The sequence below is a fragment of the Microtus oregoni genome, unplaced genomic scaffold, assembly GCF_018167655.1.
Source record: "Microtus oregoni isolate MIOR12 unplaced genomic scaffold, Mior012 000067F_ref0000223, whole genome shotgun sequence".
NCBI lineage: Eukaryota > Metazoa > Chordata > Mammalia > Rodentia > Cricetidae > Microtus > Microtus oregoni.
The window spans coordinates 1,870,043-1,890,983 of record NW_024543974.1 but is presented as its reverse complement, the minus strand read 5'-3'; the positions used below and the strand labels follow the sequence as shown (position 1 = coordinate 1,890,983).

Below are 20,941 nucleotides of genomic sequence, written 5' to 3'. Positions count from 1 at the left end.
CATAAGTTTGAATAGGTTGTTTCTTTATTTTCATTGAATTTGAGGAAGACTTTAATTTCTTTATTTCTTCCTTGATCCAGGTGTGGTTCAGTAGTTGACTGCTCAGTTTCCATGAGTTTGTAGGCTTTCTGGGGGTAGCATTGTTGTTGAATTCTAACTTTAATCCACGGTTGTCTGATAAAACAAAGGAAGTTACAAATATTTTTTTGTAGCTGTGGAAGTTTGCTTTGTTACCCAGTATGTGTTCAATTTTCGAGAAGTTTCCATGAGCTGCAGAGAAGAAGGTATATTCTTTCCTATTTGGGTGGAATGTTCTATAGATGTCTGTTAAGTCCATTTGATTCATTACCTCCATTAATTCTCTTATTTCTCTGTTAGGTTTCTGTCTGATTGACCTGTCCATTGGTGAGAGAGGAGTGTTGAAGTCTCCTACTATTAGTGTGTGCCGTTTGATGGCAGCCTTGAGTTTTAGTAATGTTTCTTTTACATACGTGGGCGCTTTTATATTAGGGGCATAGATATTCAGGATTGAGACTTCATCCTGATGAATTGTTGCTGTTATGAGTATAAAATGTCCCTTTCCATCTCTTCTGATTGATTTGAGTTTGAAGTCAATTTTGTTAGAAATTAGAATGGCCACACCTGCTTGTTTCTTGGGTCCATTTGCTTGATAAACCTTTTCCCATCCCTTTACTCTGAGAAGGTGCCTGTATTTGTGGTTGAGGTGTTTTCCTTGTAAACTGCAGAGTGTTGGATCCTGTTTTCGTATCCAATCTTTTATCCTGTGCCTTTTTATAGGTGAGTTGAGCCCATTGACATTAAGTGATATTAATGACCAGTAGTTGTTAATTCCGGTCACTTTTTTAGTAGTAGAGTTTATGTGTTTCCTTTCTTTGAGTTGTGCTGGTGAAGGGTCTCTAGATGTTTGAGTTATTGTGGTTATTGTTGGACTCCGTGGTTTGTGATTTTCTTTCTATTACTTTCTGTAAGGCTGGATTTGTGGCTATGTATTGTTTAAATTTGTTTTTATCCTGGAAAATTTTGTTTTCTCCATTTATAGTTAACAAAAGCTTGGCTGGGTATAGTAGTCTGGGCTTGCATCCATGTTCTCTTAGTTTCTGCAGTACATCTATCCAGGACCTTCTGGCTTTCATTGTTTCCATAGAGAAATCAGGTATAAGTCTGATAGGTTTACCTTTATAAGTAACTTGGCCTTTTTCATTTGCAACTCTTAATATTCTTTCTTTATTCTGTATGTTTTGTGTTTTGATTATTATATGGCGAAGAGATTTTTTTTTTTTTGGTCCAGTCTATTCGGTGTTTTGTATGCTTCTTGTACCTTCAAAAGAATATCCTTCTTTAGGTTGGGAAAGTTTTCTTCTATAATTTTATTAAATATATTTTCTGGACCGTTGAGCTGTACTTCTTCTCCTTCTTCTATTCCAATTATTCTTAGGTTTGGTCTTTTTATTGTGTCGCAGATTTCCTGAATGTTTTGTGATGAGAATTTGTTGGCTTTGCTGTTTTCTTTGATCAGTGTGTTTATTTTCTCTATGGTTTCTTCAGTGTCTGACATTCTTTCTTCTATCTCTTGTAATCTGTTGTTAGTACTTGTCTCTGTAGTTTCTGTTCATTTACCCAGATTTTCCATCTCCATCCTTCCCTCGGTTTGTGTTTTCTTCATTACTTCCATTTCATTCTTCATGTCTTGAACCACTTACCTTACCTGTTTGATTGCTTTTTCTTGTTTCTCTTGGTTTTCTTGGGTATCTTTGAGCGCTTTATTCATTTCCTCTACCTTTTTGTTTGTGATCTCTAATTGTTTATGGCAGTTTTTCACCTCCTGTTTAAGGTCTTCTATTATTTTCATATAATTCACTTTTGAGTCGATTTCTTCTAATTCTTCTGGAGTAGGGTGTACTATTCTTCTTATTTCGGGATCTCTGGATTCTGGTGATGTCATGTTGCCTTTCAGGTTGTTGGAGGAATTCTTGCATTGGTGCCTTCCCATCTCTTCCTTCAAATGGAGCCAGGAGAGGCCTGGTGTCTTGGTCCAGTCTTTGGTGTGACTGACTCTCTGGTTGTAACTCTTCAGTGTAGAAGCAGGAATCGTCCAGTCCAGATGGAACTTCTCAGCACAGAAACACAGACACCTGGTAGTCCAATGACCCACGGACAAAAGGGAGAACTTGGGGGGCAGGGCGCGGACGAGTAGAACACAGGACACCCTGCCACAAAAGCTGAAGGTGTGCGTGCTCCCTTTGGGGGGAATCCTTGAGGCCTGCCCGGTAGGCAGGTGCTCACCTCTCTGGGTTGGTAGCTTTAGTGTAGGAGCAGAAAACTCTTCCTGAGCAAAGGACCTAGCAGATAACGCAGGCTTGTGTGTGTATGTGGCGGGGGGGGGGGTGTTCGGGTGTAAGAAAGACAGACCTGCAGAAGGAGCTGGGGGAGGGGGGGTTGTGGTCTCTTCAGGGTCAATCTGCCCCTGGATCGCACACACTCACCCGTCCAGATGGAATTCCTCAGTACCTAAACAGGGCTGCCTGGTAGCCCCATGATCTGGGGACAAAAGTAAAAAACCTGGCAGGCAGGGCGAGATCTGCTCTGGGTGGGTCGCCCGTCCAAATGGAACTCCTCAGTACCTAAACAGGGCCACCTGGTAGCCCGATGATCCAGGGACAAAAGGAAGAAACCGGGCAGGGGGGACAATATCCAGGAGTGCAGAGGCACCCCTGGCGCACAAGCTGAAGGGCTCCCTTTCCGGTGTCCTTGAGGCCTGCCTGGTAGGCAGGCACTCACCGCTCTGGGTGGGTCGCCTTAGTGTAGGAGCAGAAAACTGTTCCTCTACAATTTCTATTTATACGTTGACCTTAAATCATGCCATCTTTTTAAATTCATTTATAAATTCTAATAGATTTTGTAGTATGTATGAGTGATAGATCTTAGAATTTTCTTTGTATAAAGTTGTCTATGAATAAAGACAATTTTTCATTTTTCTTGCAAAAATCTATTCTTTGTAGTATTTCTTGTTTCTTTTATCTGTATAATATAGACCCATAAACTGTATAGGTCAACATACTTATCTTGTTCCTAATGTTAGGGAGGAAAGCATTCTTGTATTTTCTTAAATTGAGGATGTTACTGTCTAGCCATTACTTTTTTTATAGCAAACGAGTGCCAACTTCTTGAAAAGTATTATTTATTTATTTATTTATTTATTTTTTTTTAGCAAAACCACGAATTTTATTGTTTTATTTTGTTGGGGTTTTTTTTTCTTCAGATATTTATGTTGTTATTTCAAAATCACACATCCATAAGAATTTCCCAAAGAATATTGAAGGAGATAAGGAACATTAAATGCTTCAAAAGTCTAGAATGTTTTTACTTATATTCTAACACACAGTTTAAAATTTCAACATATTGAGTGAACTGAAAAGGCATGTACAAAAGCAGTATAAGTGATTTCACAAAACAAAGAAGGTAGTGAAGGCTTATAATCGCAGTCAGTCCTCAACAAGCCCAATGCCAGTTGTGATACACGAGTCCCTATTTCTAAATATAAAAGGAAGATGGACTGTGGCTTTGATTTGCAAATAATATTCTTTATTTAAATAGTCCTGTGTTTGCTTTATCCGTGGATGACAAAAATCCATACTCTGTGAAAACAGACCATCATTTTACTGATGGAAGGCTTCCAATCTTATTTGTGTTGGATCTTCTGGATGTCTCAAAGCAATTCCATTACGCAGAAGCAGCTCAATATATGGTGGCCAAAATGAATCACTAATTTTAACATATGGATCATGTGGAGCATCAAACATTCTATTTATAAGCATCTCTATTATTTCATGCAGTGTTATCAGTTGTGCATTTGATGTTTGCATGCATTTCTTTTTCTTTTTACTAGTCCCATCAGGCAGAGGAAAATGATCTTCTAAAAACTCACCCAAGGTAAACAGAAGTTTCTCCTTAAAATCTTTTATACTAAGCATCTTAGCTTTCAGCTCTTTAAGGATGCTTGATACAGAAAATGTCACATCGCGGTTTTTCAAATCACTGTGCAATACATTAAGAGATTCCAGAATCTGTTGTTGTTCATCCAACCACTGTTGCTCCCTTTCTAAGTCTTCCTTTAACTTTTCATTCTTTGATTGAATAGTAGATACTACCATTTCAAGATTACATCTCAATTCTTGGAACTCTTCTTTTCCTAATGTTATCAAAACATCTTCAGTCAGGGGAGTTATTTCGGGTGTTCTTTTGTTCCAGTGATCAAGTTCACCAGTCAGACATTTGATTTGCATAGAAAGTAATGAGAGCTGAGCATTTGAGCTAGTGAGTGTCTCAGTTCCAATGAGTGACAATTTATTCTGGCAATCTTCCATGTCTTCCCACATTTTTTCACACTGTTTAAAAAGTTCTTCCTCAGTATCTATAACAACTTCCATATCTGTAGTAATATCTAGATGTAGTTCTGGTTGATTCTCTGACATATCCTTTACAGTTTTCTTCACCCAGCCAGAACCAATCTCAACTCCACTCAGCACTCAGGCCGCCACACCGCTCCCGTCACCGGCCAGGCTGCGGGGGCGAAAAGTATTATTTAAAGAAAGCTGTATGTCTCTCTGTTTGTATGGCACATGTGTATGAGAACTCTTGGAGGCCAGAAGAAGGCATCAGGTCCCCTAGATCTGCAGTCACAGGTGATAGTGAGCCACCTGAGCTGGAAACCAAACTGTGATCCAATAAAATAACAGCAAGCACTGTGAACTGCTGAGCTATATCTTTTGCTCCTATAGTGCTGACTTTTGTCAATTGCTTATAATTATATTGCGATAATAATGATTTTTCTTATTAATGTTTTAGTGTAGTCATACATAATGACCAATTTTTAATTACTAGAGGCAATGGTTCCCATCTCCCAGATCTATCATCAATACCCAATAGTTTATTATCTTGTTACTATTGCACAGATGGGCACATTTTGCCCAGCAGGTAGGTTTTTGGGTCATAGGGCTCACAGGTATGTAAGATCATTGATGCCATTTTTCCCAAGCAGCCTGCACAGCAATTTCCAGCACTTTGAAAGCCAGACACCAGGGATGGAGTTTAGATCTCAGTTAGAGCTTGCTTTATTTACGTCTTGCAACAGAGGTATGGGATGTCATCAACAATAGGGTATACTTTTCCAGTTGTGGTAAATAACCAAGAAGACTTACAAGAGCCTTTGTAGTTTTGGGGAGATTCTAGGTGTTAACCCTGACCACCTCCTCTGGGGGAATTCAAAACCCAAGCTTTCAAGTAACTCCCTTGAATTCTTTTGTATTTTTGTTTGTTCTCCAAGTTCTAGGAGACACCTCCATTGATTCATTTTACTTTATTTTAAAACAGCTTGTTAAACTGGAAACATGAATTATTGTTTTAAAAATAATTTTACATTGTTTTAATTTTTAAATCTGTGAATTTTTTTCTAAATATCTGAGTATTACAAATTTGATAGTGTTCCATTATCATTTGATGTATAGTGTCATTTAGGTAACTTTTAAAAATTAGAAAACAAAGTAACATGTCTGCTTAAGGCACTTGCTTTGGTTGATCCTCTCCTGGTTTGGTTGATCTAACTCCTTATTTGTTACTTTTCTATTGCTCTGATAAAACAAGGTAACTAAAAGCAACTTATAGAGGAATTAATTTATTTGGATTTATGTTCCATAAGGATAAAGTCCATCATGATAGGAGATATAACACCAGCAGCAAGCATGGCAGCAGGTCTAGGAAGCTGGGAGCTCATATCTCAACCACAAACATGAAGCAGAAACTTTTGGAGGAGTCCGCTTGTTTGTCCTGGCTGCCCAGAACCAAAATAACCACAAAGAAACTGTATTAATTAAAGCACTGCTTGGCCCATTAGCTCTAGCTTCTTATTGGCTAACTCTTTTTCTTTTTCTTTTCTTTTTTTTTTGGTTTTTTGAGACAGGGTTTCTCTGTGACTTTGGAGCCTGTCCTGGAACCACCTCTGTAGACCAGGCTGGTCTCAAACTCACAGAGATCCGCCTGCCTCTGCCTCCCGAGTGCTGGGATTAAAGGCGTGCACCACCATCACCCGGTTTATTGGCTAACTCTTACATCTTAATTTAACTCATTTCTATTAATCTGTATATTGCCACATGGCAGTGACTTACGGGCAAAGATTTGGCATGTCTGACTCTGGTGGCTCTATGGTGTCTCTCTTTGCCTCTTTTTTCCAGCATTTGGTTTATTTTGCCCCACCTAGCTTTGTTGTTTAGGCCCAAAGCAGTTCCTTTATTAACCAATGAAAGCAACAATAGACAGAAAGACCTCCTACACCAAAAGACTAAAAATGGCTTGAAGCTCTCAAAGCCATTCCCCAGTGGTGTAGTTCCTCCAGCAAGGCTGTACCACTTAAATCCTAAACAGTGTTGCCAACTGGAGACCAAATATTAAAATGTCTAAAACTCTGGGGGACATTTCTCATTCAAACAACCACACCCCTCTTGCCCATCTTTTTGAACCTACTCTCCCACTTGTTCAGCTTTGCCCCCAGCATTTCTATTTTTATTTTTGGAAAGGAATTTTATGGAATTTTCTAGTGCCATTTTCAAATGTTCTATTGTACTTTCCACTACCTCACTAAATGACTCTCCCCTTCCCCCACCAGATCCTTTCTAATTTACTGAGCTCTACCACACTCATTCCTAAAATACACATACACACAAACACACAAATATAATTAGGATCTAGGCTGCATATATGAGATAGAACATGTGCTATTATCTTTTTTTAAGATACAAATAAAAGGATATGTGCTACTATCTTTTGTGAAATTTGGTTATCTCCTCAAATATAATATTTTCCAATTCCCTGTTCTTGAACATTTTATAACTTCACATTTTATGGCTGAAATTTACGTGTGTGTGTGTGTGTGTGTGTGTGTGTGTGTGTGTACCTAAATGCCCATCAACAGATGAATGCAAGATATATACAGCATTTTAAAACTCCCTTTGAAATTTCCTTTTTGATTATTTAGCAGCATGTTAATTTTCAAATATTTTCCAATTTACTAAATATTTTATTACAGGTTTTAAGTTTATGAATTGTTGTTCCGGGGATATTTATGTATGAGTTTAATATACACAAGATAGGCAAAATCCCAGCAAGGGTAGGGTAGGTGGACACAAAGTACTACCACTGACTGTGGGGTTATGGGGAATGGACAGCTGCTGGAAGTGGGAGAGACACAGTTTTTTAAAGATATGGCCCTAATAGGTTAACCATACCCCAGTGTAAAGCCACACATCAAAGAGTAAATAGGCAGCACAAATCAGATTTTATAAGCTTTTTTTTTCTAAAAATAATAAGGAAGACACAAAGTAGAAAAGTGGAAGTGGGTTTGGGTGGAGTTGGGAAAGGAATAAATATAGTTGAAACACATTGCACAAAATTATCAAAAAACTAATAGAATTGCAAAAGGAATAAAAAAATTACTATCTAATGAGTTGTCTTCTGATGGAACTGCACTCATATCTGTGTTTTCTTAATATCCATGTGCTTCCTTTTCGTTGATGAGTTTATTCAAATTTTTCTTTACATTGAATAATTTCTATTAATGTGTTGTCATAATGACTTTTGTTACATTTTATGTTTGATATTATAATTGGAATATTTCTCCCTTCCCTTTTCTTTCTCCATACCTTCCCATATAGCCCTCCTTGTTCTCTTTCAAATTCATGGCCTCATTTTTCCCTAATTGTGTGTGTATATATGCATATATATTTCTAAATATAACATGCTTAGTCTTTCAGTCTTGTTTCATGTTACTTATATGTATGTTTTGAAGACTGAGTGCTTGATATTGGATGTCTGATTGCTGTGTCCTTCCCTAGAGAAAATTATTTCTTCTGCTCTCAGTATTCCATGATTGCCTTCTTTGTTTTCTTTGTGTAGTTCTTTGTGTAGGGTTGAGGCCTGGGCTTTTCCTCATCCATATTAGCATGTCTACTGCTGTTCTTGTTCAGTTCATGTTTGGGTATTCATGTTGATGAGATTTCATGGGTGTAGCTTCTAATGTTCTTAGGAGACACAATCTTACAGCAAACTGCCTGATCCTCTGGTTCTTATAATCTTTCCTCTTTTTCTTCTAAAATTATCTTTGAGTTTTATGTACATGAGTTGTGTTGTAGATGTATTCATTGTAACTGGGCTCTAACTCTATTTTAAACGGTTGTGGTTTTCTGTAATGGTTCCTGTCTGTTATAAAGAGAAGTTTTCTAGATGAAGGATGCTTTAGTTACTTTTCTATTTATGTGAAGAGACATGACTAAGATAACTTACAAAAGAAAATATTTAACTGGGGAGCTTGTTTACAGTTTGAGAGGGTGAGTCCATGGTTGCCAGAGGTTTTTGTCCTACCCAGCTCCGCAGCCATTCAGTCCTAAAGAAACATACAGAGGTCTACATTAATTATAAACTAGTTGGCCTATTAGCTCAAGCTTCTTATTAACTCTTACATTAGTTAATCTTCTTATATTAGCCCATAATTCTTGTCTGTGTTAGCCATGTGGCTTGGTACCTTTTATCAACGAGGTGGTCACATCTTGTTGCTTCTTCTGTGTCTGAATGATGACTGCAGACTGAGTCTTTCCTCTTTTCAGAGTTCTCCTGTTCTCATTGCTATGCCTCTACTTCCTGCCTGGTTGCCCAACCTATACTTACTGCCTGGCTCCTGGTCAATCAATGTTTTATTAAAACAATACAAATGACAGGGTATAAGATCATCATCCCATAGCAAGTCCATGGCTATCATGGTGTGGAGTTTGACAATACGCACACAGACATAGCACTGGAGCAGTAACTGAGAGCTTACAAATCAATCTGTAAGAGAGAGCGAGAGAGCGAGGGAGCGAGAGAGAGAGAAGGAGAGAGAGAGAGAGAGAGAGAGAGAGAGAAACTGGGTTTTGAAATACCAAGGCTCACCCCCAGTGATACACCTCTTCCAACTAGGCAAGACTTCCTAATCCTTCTTTATCAGTCTACCTACTGGTAACAAAACATTCAAAAACATTCAAATATATGAGTTTATGAGAGCAATTTTCATTCAAACTTCTACAAGGTGTGTGAATTATTCTTATCTGTGTGTATAAGGACAAATGCTTGATTTAGGGGTTTTGGTTAGATAGTCTGTGGCCCATTGAGGGAACATTGTCAGCCTAAATGGAATGCTTTCATTTAGACTCTATATGGATATTTATATACTGACTTAGGTGTACTATACTTTTTTGAAGGTAGATTATTAATAGTATCATTCCTTATAGCTTTTTCAGACTGTCTTATTGTTATTTTACCCTCCTATCTCCTTCATTTTCATTTGTCTCCTTCTCCCATTTCCCCATCATATCACTTGTACTGTGATATTCCTCTCCTTATTGCTCCTCCATCTCCCTAGTTCTGCAATGGCTCTTTTTACTTTCCTGATTCCTGCAGTTACTCCAAGCTGTAAAGTCATATCTGAAGATTTGGAGCTACCACTTAGGTTTTTTTTTTAAATCTGGTTCTTGGGGCTCAAATTCAGATTTTCGAGCTTGCATAGCAAACATTTACCAACTAAGCTATCTTTCCAGGTGCATGTTTCTCTTCTGTGTGGACAGGACATCTAGTGTCCCATAGAATTTCTCAGATTATTCTGACCTCCAGTCACTTTTTTTGTTAATCTCAGCAAACTGTTCTACTTTCTTTCAGTTTAGCCTTTAGGTAAGGACTTACAAGGGTTCTCCATGTGGGTTTCTCGTGTATCAGAATTCTTGTCGGTTGCTGTTTTCCAGTGCCCTGATGTAAGACCCCAATAACTTCATAAACCTTACCTACATATTCTGCCTTCTCACCCTATAGGAGGATGATATTCTGTTTTCATTTTAGTTTACGGTGTATAGTGAAGAATCTTCTCTAGGCAGAGAGTTAAGTGGACCCTGAGGCTTATCTTGTGCCCTTTTCATGTCTGTTACTTGTCATGTACTTCCTGTTTTCCTAATGTCTGAACAATTTTGTCTCAAGTTTTGTCCTGTGCTATGGTTGTTAATAACTGAATTGCTGGTTTATACCAGCAATTCCATAAAAACTGCTTTTTGTTTCAAATGACACTCTGACTGCTATGGTAAGTGCTGACAGTGTATGAGTACAGGCAAGAGATATCTTGGACTAGGGAAACTGCAATGTAGAAATTCATCAAACTCTGGTTACATTTTAAAATTGTGAAAAACTCAATTTTTATTTTTTAAATTAGCACACCAAGTTAACTGATTTTCTTATAGTGTTTTCATACGTAGATTTTGTTTATCCTCTCCTCTACTGGCTTCTCTCCTTATCATCTCCTTGCCCATCATTTGTATCCCTCAAACCCCAATAGTCTGCTGCCATTTTTGCAACATGTGTGTTTTATCACCCTCTACTCCTCATTTTATGATTTATCAATGAATTATCAAGTGTGAAACTCAAGGAAAAGACAAGTATAAATTCGGGGATTTTGGTTTGAGTGACTTGGACTCTGAAAGTACCAACTTAGTGAAATCAGGAAGCTTCTATATGGGAAAGGCCACAGGAGGCAGCCAGGTGTCAGCTTGTATCCATTTTGAGTTTAAAATGTATTCAAAACTTCCTGGTGTATATGTTGAATAAGCATATGTGTTTGTATAGAGATACAGTTTGTCAGAAAAGAACGAACTTTACTATATAGTATCTAAAACTTTACTAGCTGGGAGTTGATCATATATAGGTGGTATTTATGTCAGGAGGCAGAGAATGAATGTAGACACTGGAAACAAGTGCAGACACAAGAAGAGAAGTGGTTCAATGACCACCTCTAGGACTCCTCCAACATCAGATGTTCAGGCTGGAAAGTAAGAAAAAATAAAAGAGCCAGAACCACTATTGAAGGAGTAGGAAAACTAAGGCTGCATGGTAACCCAGAAACTGAGTAAGAAATGGATTAAATTGACATTAATAGTGATGAATATTGCCAATAAGCCACATAAGGTAAGTATTGAAACTTCATTAATAGATTCAGTGATCTGAGATCAGTTTTGACTGTCAAGAACAGTTCCTATGCAGTAAAGGGAGTATAAAGGGGGAGCAAGGAGACTTCAGTAGATTTTAAAAAGTGATGAAGTTTTAGGTAGTGTATTCCAGGAACATAGGAATCTCTGTTGACAGTGTAGAGATGAGGCAGTACCTGGCAGAAGTGGATCAAGAAAAGGTAGAAAATAAACATTTTTGTATTCAGATGGAAAGGAACAAATATCAAGTGGAGAGTTAACTATGGTTCAGAGTGAGACATCTGGTGTGTGAGTAGAAAGTTATACTTTAGATGAAATTATTGGAAGAGAGTTAGTTTCCAGCAATAGGCACAGACAGAGTATATGCACACAGCTTGTTATATGAAAAAGATATTGTGAAGGTGACATCTAGGTGTTCTCTCCTGACCACTTACATTTTCCTTGGTGAACTAGGAAGAGCAGTTGTTGGCTGAAAATGAAGTTCTAAATATATGATCATGAGTGACCTGAATCTCTGAGTGGCCTTCTGATCACTCTAAATTTGCTTACATAATATTAACTCTTCCAGAAGGCCAAAGAAGGAAAAGAGGTGGGCCAGAGCATCAAGGGTCACACTAGCATTTGAGAATCTCCCTTCTCCAGCTATAGGACCATATAAGTTGCTTAGCATACCCTCAGAAGGTAGTTGTTGAGCAGGTGACATCATGTAAGTGATAAAATATGTTCCTCCTTTGTTGATAGAGCTCTACAGAATATGCAGTACAATAGTCTTGCCTTGTAGAAGCTTGTTTAGACGGTTGACCGAAGATTGCTTAGATGGTGAGAGAGCTCGGCCTGGAAGCAGATGGCACCTGGTTTTCATGTTTCCAGTAGCCATTAACTCTGTTTTATGGTGCATCCATGGGAGCTTCACAAAAGGCAAAAAAAAAAAAAAAAAAAAAAAAGAGCAGTCATATGCACTCACAGGATCTTCCCGGGCCTCTATAAACCTATGTAAAAACACAGATATGATAAGCTCGACAGATCTGAGAAAAGGGACCAAAATCATATATCCAATCTGAAAGGGATGAGAGCCTGCTCAAGTTCATTTTGTTAGCATCTTGATAGTAAGGCAGAAAATTTTACTTATTTTTAAATTTTCATTTCTTTGCTCAAAATTTGTGCTTACTGTATAAAATTTGTACCTTATCAAAAGTGTAAAGAAAAAAATCAATGAAATCTCCACAATCCTGTCACTCAGAGGAATAGACTGCTAGCTTTTGAACTTTTTTCCGTCTACACATTTTCATCTATTTTGTGCAGGTGTTTATGCAAAAGCGGAAGTAGAATGAATGGATTAAGCTGTAGCCAAAGTTTTCCATTCATCAAATGTTGACTAGAAAATCAGCACATGACAATTTTGTAGCTTTTTAAAAAGTGTGAAAATATAAAAAATGAAGATAACTACTTTAATCTCCTTGCTCAAGGATAACCACTTTGGGTGGCCAATTTTAAGTGGCTGAATCTGACTGTGTGGTTTATTCTTAGATAATCGAATTTAGTACTGTTCAGCCCCCTTGCTGTCCTTCAATATGAAGAAAGCAGCCTCAAATATGGCTTAAAAGGTCTCCTTTCTAATTTAGTACTGTCTCCTATTTTACAATCACTAAACCCAGAAATGTCTGCTTCCTGTCTATGAAGAAGTCCACCACTCAAGTCTTCCAATCCTTGAAATATAACACACATCACTAAATCCGGCCATTTTCTCCTTTGAATACTAAACATTCTTCATTTCTACCTACCACTGAACTCCCATCACCTGGCTGGCTCTAATGGCCTGTTTAACCAGAAGAGCATTTAAGGAAGGGAAATTAACCTAGAATGGCGGAATGAAGGGCAACTCCTGGGGAACATGGGAGGTAACAGCGTGAAGTAGCTTATCCCATTGAAAAGGAGGAGGCCCTGAGGTCTTTCAGCAGGGAGGGAAGATGGCTCATTCATCTAATTATTCATTTGTTCATTTATTTATAGTTAAAGGAAAATAAATGTCATTTTAAGAGCTGGCTGCAGATTGAGCATGTTGACCCTAGAGGAAAGTTGAATTTTATTAGCAAAAAGAGATCACTGTTTATAAAACATCTTATTAGTGCCACATGGCCATGAATAACAGAGCCACTGGGCACAGAAGAGGTGGAAGAGGTAAGATTAACAAAAATACAATTTCCTGGTAGAGTAAAATAACAGGTGTTTTCCCTTTTCTTTTAGGGAATCAAAAGAGAATGAAGTCTTGGAATTCTAGAACTGATGTAGATTTAGAGAAAGATGGAAGAATTTTAGACAAGAAAAGAACAGAGAAAATATAGGACCATACAGTAAATGTGACAATGGTATGTGCAATCCCCAGGGGCCAAAGAATATACTTAATTCTTCATTGCTACTATCTTGGGCTACAATTTACTACAGTATCCACTCCAATTCAAAATCATCATAATCATTATCACCCTATTTGTTGAACACATAAAATCACTTTGTTGTTTAACGTACATGGCATTTTTTGATCCTCAAAATAACTCCAGAGGGAAGAAGATATTTTCAGATGAAGGATAAATACAGACTGACTAACTTACTTAGAGTTATAAAGGAAGCAGAGGTTGACAGAAGGACCTACGTTTAAATTTGCATGGTAAACAATGCTATTCACACTTTTGTTGTTACTCATGCCATTGGTTAAACACTTCAAACGATCTGTCCCAAATACTTGAACATTTATTTATATACTGCCTGATAATCTCCATGTTATTAGTATATTACGCAGCATATTTGAAGCATGATTTCTAAAGACAACTTCAGCAAAACTTACAAATAATTTTAAAACTCTAACAGTCTTACCCAGAAATGTGTTAGTTCCTTTAGGTGTAATACACATTTATGCAAAGTTCATGACTAACAACATTGATGAAATATCACATTTCATATTTCCTTCAGGATTTCAATTTTCTGTCTTATCTGACTATCTCATCAAAACATTTTCTTATCAGATTAGCTGAGATGTCAATATCCATAACCACACTTTCTTGTTATTCGTATTTATTTGAATAGTTAATGCTATCTTCAATATGCTGTTTCTTTGTAGGAATTTTTTCAGCGACTTAAGCTTTGTTAGCATGACATGAGTTAACATAGAATATGGTTTGTAGTCATTTTAATAGGTGTACTGTGTCATCAAGGCTGAGATTTCCATTTCTCCCCTAACTATTGATACCGAGCATAAAATCTTTTTATGTTTTCTGAATGATCTCAATATGACCTTTAGTAAAACTTCCACAGAGTTATTTCAATTATTTAAGCTAGATAATTTGTTTTAAAATTTAATTTCTATGAGTTTATTATACTTTTTAGCCCCCAGCTTCCTAAAGTGTAGGTTACAACCTCATGTGAGGTCATAGAATGGATGAAATGTGGGAGTTGGGAAACATTTGTCAACAGTAAAATTTTTCTGAATGTGCAACAAACAAAATTTAATTTTAAGTCAAATGCTAACAAATCCCAGGTGTTTCTGGCAGCATTAGCTTGTGTTGCTTGCATCCTACAACTTCACTGTACTGTTTTGAACATGCAACATGCACACTGCAAGGCCAATGAATACTGCTTGAATGAAAGAGATGCAGTTATGAATTACAGTACTTACTGAGACCACTGTTATGAATTACAGTATTTACAAACTGTACATACAAACTTTTCTCCTCTTACAGAAACATGGTGGTTTAATTATGAAAAGCCAGATTTATTATACTATTAATATTCCTCATCATATAAAATTAAATGAGTGTATTTTTAGTTTTCACTGTATTAAAATGTTTGTTTTTTTTCAAAAATGCTGTTTGGGTTGTTGATTGAGTTTCATAGAAAACAATTATTAAACTCACTAAGTCCACTTAGTACTGCCTATATGTGCATGGGTGTTAGAGCCATCTACTGGAAAATGAATAACCTTTCAGGGATCACATACCTGAAGAAAAACAACTCCATTGTCCATTGTCAATAGCTCCTCATCTAGGGGTAGACCTTGATCAGTGGCTGGCTGGCTTGATCTCATAAGGTCTTCTGCATCCTGTGACAGCTGCTGTGAGTTCATGTATGTGGCAGCCTTGTTGTGTTCAACAAATAATGTTTTGTTACAGGTGGCCATTAATTCTTGTTCTTACATCTTTTCATTTCCTTTTCTGAGATGAGAGCACATGAAGAGTGAGGAAAAGTGATGACAAAAAGGGGAGAAATCAGAACAGAGGGAATAAGAGATAGAATTTTATCAAAGAACATTATATGTGTTATGAAATACAAAATAATGATAAATTAATGAATTAAAAATAAAGAAAATAGATTAAGATTGAGTGGAGAAGAAGACTCACACTCCCTCTCAGGGCACGAGTATGGTGAGCAAATACATCCTATAGAAGAGGGGGAGACGGAATGTCCTATGGAGAGAGGCAGATCTGAAGAGGTGAAGGCAAGGAGGAGCATGCTGAGGTGGGTAGTCTAATTACTATGCAGGTAATCTCTAGGCCTGGGCTGCTGCCAAGTGCCATATCTGGGCCACAGTCTGTGTTGATGTCCATGGTTGCTGTTACCAACAACAGCCAAGAGGATAGGGCTACACAGAATTGGCCACAGCACCCACTGGCTGCAACACTAGAAAGAACTGGCCTGCCCCTGATCTGCTGCAGCACTCCAGAGAGCAAGTAGGTCCTGAACCTACACGGGGAAGCACAGTAGATCTGATCCTGTTGATGGGAGGGTGCATGGGTGAGCCAGCACTGAGAGTGTTAAGATGGGAAAGATGGTCCTACCCCTCTAGTCTGTGTTATGGTGTCATAAGCAAGGGAGAGATGCCCTCTCCCAAACCATGCCCCTAGCTGCCTGTGGCATGTGGGAGAGCTGTTCCTGTCCCTCACCTTCTGCAGTGCTCAGGAGAGTGGGCCCAGAACTTCTTTGGGGCAACACAGTAGAGCTGGCCTTGGTTGTGTAGGTGTGAGTGAGCTGGCCCTGAGGGTGTCAGAGCACAAGAACCTGCCCTGTCAATTGCTACTTACTGCACAATGTGAGCTACCCAGGGTGGTGCTGGATAGTTTACCCTGGTGGTGAGGATTAGGGAGAGTTGGCAAGCTAACCAACTCAACAAACACCCATGCCCAAAACCAGGGTTATGGGTTGGCCCACTCCAACATCCTCTCCATCTATGATTTGCTGGAGAACACTAAGGGATTGGTCCTACATACCCAAAGATGCAGGATCTCCATGACTTGGGACAACAGCAGAATATCAAAAGGAGTACCAGTAAGGACCCAGGATGAATAATGTACCAGAAGTCAGAGGTCTTGAACCAGACCAATGACGCATTGCAATGAGCACTTGCAAATAAAGATGCATGGACTAAAGGGTACACTGTGTGACACACTTGGCTATGCTATAGCTTTCATGATGTGATTTTTCTTCTTTCTTTTCTTTTAAATTTCATTTTATTTTATCGGGGAGGGGAGTTGTAAGGATGGAGAGTAGATACAAATGAACAGGGAGATGAGTGGGATTGAGATGCATGATGTGAAAGCCACAAAGAATCAATAAAAAGATAAATTAGAAGGAAAATAAAACAAATGAACCCCATTCAAAATCTTATCTTCCTACCAAGATTGAGTTCTCTGTGTAAAGAAAAATAAGAAGTCTATTTATTGCCATGTAAATTGTCTCATCTTTAATAAATGATGAAACTATATGACTATCAAAGAATTGATTTAAAATAAATTTCATTGTGATTTGTCTTATTTAGGTTTCTATGGCTATGATAAAACACCATGGCATAAATCAATTTGGGGAGGAAAGTGTTTATTTTAGGTTACAATTCTCAGATCACTTTCTATCAATGAGGGAAAGCAGGGTGGAACCTGGAGGCAGGAGCTGATTCAGAAGTCAAGGAAGGGTGATCCTTAGGCCCCATGCCTTGCTCTGCCTCCTTTCTTTTTTTTCTATCATCTATCTATCTATCTATCTATCTATCTATCTATCTATCTATCTGTTTTTGTTTTTTGAGACAGGGTTTCTGTGTAACAGACCTTGCTGTCCTGGAACTAGCTCTTATAGACCAGACTGGTCTCAAACTCACAGAGATCCACCTGCCTCTGCCTCCTGAGTGCTGGGATTAAAGGCATGCACCACCACCACCACCTAGCCCAGCCTGCTTCTTATAAGACTCAGGAGCACCCGCCAGGGACAGCACCACCCACAATGGGATGGGCCCTCCCACATTGATCACTAATTAAGAAAATACTTAATAAGCTTGCCTATGGCCCATTCTCATGGAAACATTTTCTTATTTGAGAGTCCTTCTTTCAAATAACCCTAGCTTGGATCACATAAACAACAATAAAAACTAACTAGCACAGTTTATTTGTAGGAAATGTTTGGTTTATAGTACTGCTTTATATACTTGGGATATTACTTGTAGTAATAGGAGCGGCGGGGCTGCAGCCCCAGCACCCTGGCCGCCTGCTAGCTTATGCCCGAAATAACAACACACAAACTGTATTCATTTAAACACTGCTTGGCCCATTTCTATCTAGCCTCTTCTAGGCTAATTCTCACATATTCATTTAGCCCATTTCTAATCATCTGTGTGTAGCACCCCAAGGTGCACTTACCGGGAAGATTCTAACCTATGTCCATCCTGGGTTGGAGCTTCATCGCATGTGCCTCAGAGCGCAGAGCTCTCGCATCCACCCAGGAGAGGGGAGCATGGCGTCTCTGAGCTCGCTTCCTCTTCCTCCCAGCATTCTGTTCTGTTTACTCCACCCATCTATGTTTTAACGTATGAGGGCCAGCCAAGCAATTTCTTTATTTTTCAACCAATGACCTTCCTCCATCATTTCCCCTTTTTCTGTTTAAACAAAAAAAAGGCTTTAACTTTAACATAGCAAAATTACATATAACAAAACAGTTATCAAGTAAAAATTACAATAATCTTTATCATAACTAAGGAAAATTATAACTATAACTAACTATTCTTAACTCCATCAAAGACTCCAGAAAGATACAATATTACCTAAGCAAACAAGAAAAAAGCAACTTTCAAACTCTAGAAATTACGGAGACATCTCACTGCCTCGACAGTCATCCAAAGTTTCTCTGTACCGTTGGGGCATCCATCTTCGGCCTACAGGCCCATAGTATCCAGAGACATTTCCATGAAGCAGGAAATTTCAAAGTCAGTTCAGTCACTATCTGCTGTGTCCTGCAGAATGTCTCGCAGACTCCTTCATGAATCAGGAACCTGAAAGATCATCTCACCTTTAGGCAAGTTCAGTAGTCCTCTCTCTGCGGGTTCTCTGTGTCCAGTTTATGCAACAGTCCAGGCAAGAACAGTTTCTTGCCCAAATGGCTATCAAATTCCATAAGGATCCTCTTTGATGCCCATCTTCTTCTTGAAGTAGATTGGTGCTGCCAGGAGCAGAGTGTCTCATTGTCATGAAAAGTCCTAAGTTATTAAAACATTAAATGCCATATTCTGCAGTCTTCGAAAGATATGAGGAATGTCTATCTAACTGAAATGTATCTCTATATATCTAGAAAATCTAACTAACATGACTACAAGCTTGACCATTACTGATGATTTTCCATTAACCTATTTCTTAATTATACATTACATTTTTTAATGAACTACACAATCACAATATCTTAATCAATAGCAGAAATATGCATATACATATAACAAAATTGACCTTAAATCTCTATCAATAAAGCAAAATCTATACTAATACAAATTATTCATATCTATATCATATCCCCCTTTAAATGTAAAAGAACATTTATAAACAATTTTTGGGAACATGGGCACAGTTTTTTCTTTCCAAACTGCTTCCTCCTGAATGGGGGCATCGTTAATTAGGTCTTTCATGGTATAACCTGTGTGCTAGTTTCATCTCAGTTGGCAGTTGAGCAAAGCAATTTTCTGAAGATGTTCACAGCAACCCTTCAGGAGGGCATGGTCCATCATACCATATCGGAATAGAAGAAATGAACAGGGTCTCAACCTCTGTGAAAACAAAATAAGAAACTCCTTTCCAAAGCATCATGTCCTTAGATCCAAATTTCAAAGTCAAGGCATTTTCAAAATATCTATGTTGGCTTAGTTCAGCAGCATTTATAAATAAATATCTTTTAGCAGCTGTTGCTCCTTCCTCAGCATTCAAACAATTCAAAGAAAGCATAATAGCATACAGTATCAAAATTCTCTGTGTATTTTCCATCTTTGTGCGCTTTATTTTAACCTCTATTTTGTTTATTTTTACTTTTATTTTTTGCTTTTTGAAGTAGGTTCTCTGTATCTTTGACCTGGAATAACTCTGTAGACCAGGCTGTCCTTGAACTCTCAGAGATCCACCTGTCTCTGCCTCCCAGGCATTGGGATTAAAGGTGTACACTACTATACCTTGAACTCACAGAGATTTGTTTGTCTCTGCCTTCTAGGCACTGGGAATAAAAGCGTGTGCACCTTGAAGTCACAGAGGTCAATCTCCCTCTGCCTCCCAAGTGTTGGGATTAAAGGTGTGTACTACCACACACAACAACTCTCTTCCTTTTTTTTTTTTTACTTTAAGAACTTCAACTTTTAGCTTGCATATATTTTTAACACACTGTAAACCATTAAGAATTTTTCTTTGACTTTGAATCTTTTACTGTATATGTCTCTTTTTTGACCACATGAGTCTTTAATTTACCAAGCAATATTGGTAGGACTAAAGCTGTTGCTTTGGCGGCTGGATCCAGCCCATTCCTTAGCTTTCCAGTTTCATGGCTGAGGTACTGGCTGTAGCCATGCTTACTGCCACAACTCTATGGCATTTCAAGGTTCCTGCCAGCAAGTAAGTTGCAGCATTATGTCCACAGACAACACACAAGTCCTCTCTCTGTAGTGAGCCCTCCTGCCTCAAACAGTCAGAGTTTGCCCTGGCAGGATGGCCAAGAAAGCCGGCATTTTTAAATGGCCAGTTTTTTCCTGCTCCTGAGTCAGGAAAATTTCAAAATGGAGGATGTACCATTTTGTGCTAGCTCTGGGGCCACCAGTTAGGAGCGGCACTCAGCACTTTAATTCTGAGACTGAGCGTGCAGCACAGAAATTCTTTTCATCCAAGTTGTAGCCAAATCTGACATGCAGAGCACTGCACAGTCTGAAAACACGTCTCTGTTTGGTGGCAGGAATCCGCCATGCTCTTCCGCCTGCCTAAGCCTGATTCTGCAGTCTGCCCAGGTGCAGGCGGGGAGCTCTGAGCTATCAGCACGGTCTCAGAGCACTCTCCTTTCTTTTTTTTTTAAATTTATTTATTTATTAAAGATTTCTGTCTCTTCCCCGCCTTCTGATCCCAAGAGGGAACACAAACATCCAGTTCCATAAAAGCCATTGAAATGCTTTAAAACCAGAGTTTGCACTGGTAGCACAGACCCATAAGCTGTGCTTTAAATTGACACAGCGTTTTTTCTGCTGCTGTTGCAGAATCAGGAAATCTCTCTATAGCACGCCACCAACTAACAGCCAAAAGCTGTGTTAAACTCTATTTTTTTTTCTCTGATTAAAATTAAGCTCTCTCAGGTTTTACGTGGAGTTCATTACCACGCTGGGCTCCACTCTGTTGTAATAATAGGGGCGGCGGGCCGCTTCCTGCCACCCGGCCGCCCGCATGGCTAGCTTTACCCAAAATAATTACACGGACACTGTATTCTTTTATACACTTGGGATCATGTAAAATTTCTAAGGTAAAAAGAGGTTGTGAGTGGAACATGTTTAAGAAGTTTTGTTTAAGATACATATCTTTTATAGGATATAAAAATGTGTAAATTTTTTTATGCTA

General features: G+C 38.4%; 1 protein-coding gene across 1 annotated transcript; it reads right to left on the bottom strand.

Moving 5' to 3' along the window:
* Positions 1 to 3,272: 3,272 nt before the first annotated feature.
* On the bottom strand, positions 3,273 to 4,574 carry LOC121440467 (centromere protein K-like). Its single transcript, XM_041641237.1, has one exon. The coding sequence runs from the start codon at positions 4,491 to 4,493 to the stop codon at positions 3,678 to 3,680; it is 816 nt and encodes a 271-aa protein (XP_041497171.1). The 5' UTR covers positions 4,494 to 4,574; the 3' UTR covers positions 3,273 to 3,677.
* Between the last annotated feature and the right edge of the window lie 16,367 nt (positions 4,575 to 20,941).